A 3657-nucleotide genomic window follows, 5' to 3' on the forward strand; every position below is an offset into this window, starting at 1 on the left:
ATGGGTGCCTTTATTGCTAAATTATTACTCCCAACCGTCAGCAGTCTGGCGCTCCTGCTGGATGTCAGTGTGGCCACCAAACGAGGCTTTCACATGGAGGCGATGGTCTACTTCTTTACCATGTTTTTCACTGTGGTAAGAGCCCCATTAGCTTGTATGTGTTTATGGATAGGCTCTGGACTCTTGAAGAGAAAGACATAAATTTGCATGAGCTGACATCTGAATTAAAATGTGTGATTAGACTGCAGAAAATTGTACTGAAATGTTCTGTATGTATTATGTACAGTTTTTCTTTATAAACACCCGAGACAACAGAAAGAATGACAATTTCAATGTTTTTTGACATTTCTTGGATGACAAAAATATATTTTTATGGTAGAAATATTTGGAAAAACATTTTTATTGAATTTATTGTAGTGTACATTTCAGTAGATATAATATATGGTTCTTGATGTTAAGACCAGAGGCTGTTCCCTACAGGCAAAAAAATTGAAAAAAAAAAGAATTGCCTTTTGAAGTCTCTGGAGGATGTACCATTATTGCACAGCACATGTTTATTGGCTTTCTGTGGTTAATTGTAAGCACTTTTTAAATAATTACTGTAACTGAGAATGTAAATTAAGTGTATTATGATACTGAACTATGTAAATATAGGGATCTTTGAACAAACAGAATCTGTTTCATTCCAGATATACCATGCATGTGATGGACCTGGACTGTCTATCCTATGTTTCATGAAGTATGATATTCTTGAATACTTCACCGTCTTTGGAACAGCAATCTCCATATGGGTCACCCTACTAGGTTTGTTAAATGACTATAAAAACAGGAATATTGTCATTTTGCCACTTTTTAAAATTCTGTAAATTATGTCCTTGCTGTTTTCCAGAACATCGTTCAGAGTGTGTTTTGTGTTTGCTTATTCCCAGCCCTAGGAGACTTTGACGAACCCAAGCGTTCTAGCCTCACTATGTTTGGGGTTCTGACTACTGCTGTGAGAATCTACCAGGACCGATGGGGATATGGCGTTTATTCTGGGCCGATTGGAACGGCTGTGCTGATGATTACTGTAAAATGGGTTAGTTTATCCAGGCACTTTAACATTTGATTACATTGTAATAAAAGGGAATCGCTGCATTTGTCCATCTGCATTTGTCCATCAGCATTTGAACACCATTTTGTGTATGTGCACGTTGCTGGTTTATCAACAGCTGAAGAAGATGAAGGAAAAGAAAGGACTATATCCAGAGAAAAGTGTTTACACACAGCAGGTGGGACCAGGCTGCTGCTTTGGTGCACTGGCGTTGATGTTGCGATTCTTCTTTGAGGTATTAACTCCCTTTGTCATAACTTGCTCTTATTTATTTTCAAGTGTTTTTTTAAGGATTATATTGCCAATGAATTAGGGAACTGCTGCACCCTAGTGTAGATTGATAAATGGCATTTTTATACATTTTATACCCAGCACTCACCAAATAGTAATTACAGCTGTGTTTATACATAGTCCCCCCATTTCAGGGCACCATAATGTTTGGGATACAGCAATGTTATGTAAATGAAAGTAGTCATGTTCCTAATAAAGTGCTCGGTGAGTGTATGTGAAAAAGTGTTTGCCCCCTTCCTGATTTCTTATTTTTTTGCATGTTTGTCACACTTAAATGTTTCAGATCATCAAACAAATTTAAATATATTGAAAAAGTGATTGCCCCCCCCTGTTAAAACATAACTTAACTGTGGTTTATCAAACCTGAGTTCAATTTCTCTAGCCACACCCAGGCCTGATTACTGCCACACCTGTTCTCAATCAAGAAATTACTTAAATAGGACCTGCCTGACAAAGTGAAGTAGACCAAATGATCCTCAAAAGCTAGACATCATGCCGAGATCTAAAGAAATTCAGGAACAAATGAGAAAGAAAGTAATTGAGATCTATCAGTCTGGAAAAGGTTATAAAGCCATTACTAAAGCTTTGGGACTCCAGCGAACCACAGTGAGAGCCATTATCCACAAATGGCGAAAACATGGAACAGTGGTGAACCTTCCCAGGAGTGGCCGGCCGACCGAAATTACCCCAAGAGCGCAGCGACGACTCATCCAAGAGGTCACAAAAGACCCCACAACAACATCCAAAGAACTGCAGGCCTCACTTGCCTCAGTTAAGGTCAGTGTTCATGACTCCACCATAAGAAAGAGACTGGGCAAAAATGGCCTGCATGGCAGAGTTCCAAGACGAAAACCACTGCTGAGCAAAAACAACATTAAGGCTCGTCTCAATTTTGCCAGAAAACATCTTGATGTTCCCCAAGACTTTTGGGAAAATACTCTGTGGTCTGACGAGACAAAAGTTGAACTTTTTGGAAGGTGTGTGTCCCATTACATCTGGCGTAAAAGTAACACCGCATTTCAGAAAAAGAACATCATACCAACAGTAAAATATGGTGGTGGTAGTGTGATGGTCTGGGGCTGTTTTGCTGCTTCAGGACCTGGAAGACTTGCTGTGATAAATGGAACCATGAATTCTGCTGTCTACCAAAAAATCCTGAAGGAGAATGTCCGGCCATCTGTTCGTGACCTCAAGCTGAAACAAACTTGGGTTCTGCAGCAGGACAATGATCCAAAACACACCAAGACTTTGGAGTGGCCTAGTCAAAGTCCTGACCTGAATCCTATTGAGATGCTGTGGCATGACCTTAAAAAGGCGGTTCATGCTCAAAAACCCTCCAATGTGGCTGAATTACAACAATTCTGCAAAGATGAGTGGGCCAAAATTCCTCCACAGCGCTGTAAGAGACTCATTGCAAGTTGTCGCAAACGCTTGATTGCAGTTGCTGCTGCTAAGGGTGGCCCAACCAGTTATTAGGTTTAGGGGGCAATCACTTTTTCACACAGGGCCATGTAGGTTTGGATTTTTTTTCTCCCTTAATAATAAAAACCTTCATTTAAAAACTGCATTTTGTGTTTACTTGTGCTGTCTTTGACTAATATTTAAATTTGTTTGATGATCTGAAACATTTAAGTATGACAAACATGCAAAAAAATAAGAAATCAGGACACACCACACCACTGTAGATGTTAAAACATGATATAGATGATGAATGATGACACTGTCCCTCTGTCCCTTTGTCCCAATAGGAATGGGACTATGCCTATGTTCACAGCTTCTACCACCTATCCATGGCTGTGTCCATCATACTGCTGCTTCCCAAGAGAAACCGACACTGTGGGACCGGGGGCAACGCTGCAAAGCTCAACTGCTACACCCTTTGCTGCTGTGTATGATGCCCTTTTGCTCATGGAATTGTTGGGGTGATCCTCTTTTTTTGGGATGTGGAAACCTGTGAAAGGAGGTAGCCTCCAGGAATGAAAACTGTCTTTTTTGATGCTAGGTGCCCAGTGCTGCAGGGAAGGGAAAGCCTTGGACCACCTGGGCACGCCACTTCAAAAGGCCCATGCTGCGAGCCTGCAGCCCTGGCCTCCCATTACACCGAAACCCTGCACCTGCTACGTAACCCGAATAACCGGACGAAGGGGAATACAAGCCTGGATAATGGGAATATATTAAAATGCCAACCTTAGGAGACTACCTGCAGATAACTTCAGATACAGTCGCTGAAATGCAAGAAATGGGGACACCAGGACACCATATGTGGGTGGAAA

At 41.2% G+C, this 3657-nt stretch overlaps 1 protein-coding gene across 1 annotated transcript; it reads left to right on the forward strand.

Moving 5' to 3' along the window:
* On the forward strand, positions 1 to 3279 carry mymk (myomaker, myoblast fusion factor). Its single transcript, XM_061259338.1, has 5 exons — positions 1 to 135; positions 690 to 804; positions 930 to 1078; positions 1212 to 1328; positions 3133 to 3279. The coding sequence occupies exons 1-5, from the start codon at positions 1 to 3 to the stop codon at positions 3277 to 3279; spliced, it is 663 nt and encodes a 220-aa protein (XP_061115322.1).
* The last annotated feature ends 378 nt before the right edge of the window (positions 3280 to 3657 follow it).

This window comes from Conger conger, chromosome 11, assembly GCF_963514075.1.
Source record: "Conger conger chromosome 11, fConCon1.1, whole genome shotgun sequence".
Taxonomy (NCBI): domain Eukaryota; kingdom Metazoa; phylum Chordata; class Actinopteri; order Anguilliformes; family Congridae; genus Conger; species Conger conger.

Coding starts and splice junctions, on each gene's coding strand:
- mymk (XM_061259338.1), top strand. CDS start 1: ATGGGTGCCTTTATTGCTAAATTATTACTCCCAACCGTCAGCAGTCTG. Junction 136..689: donor TTACCATGTTTTTCACTGTG/GTAAGAGCCCCA, acceptor GTTTCATTCCAG/ATATACCATGCATGTGATGG. Junction 1,329..3,132: donor TGTTGCGATTCTTCTTTGAG/GTATTAACTCCC, acceptor TTGTCCCAATAG/GAATGGGACTATGCCTATGT.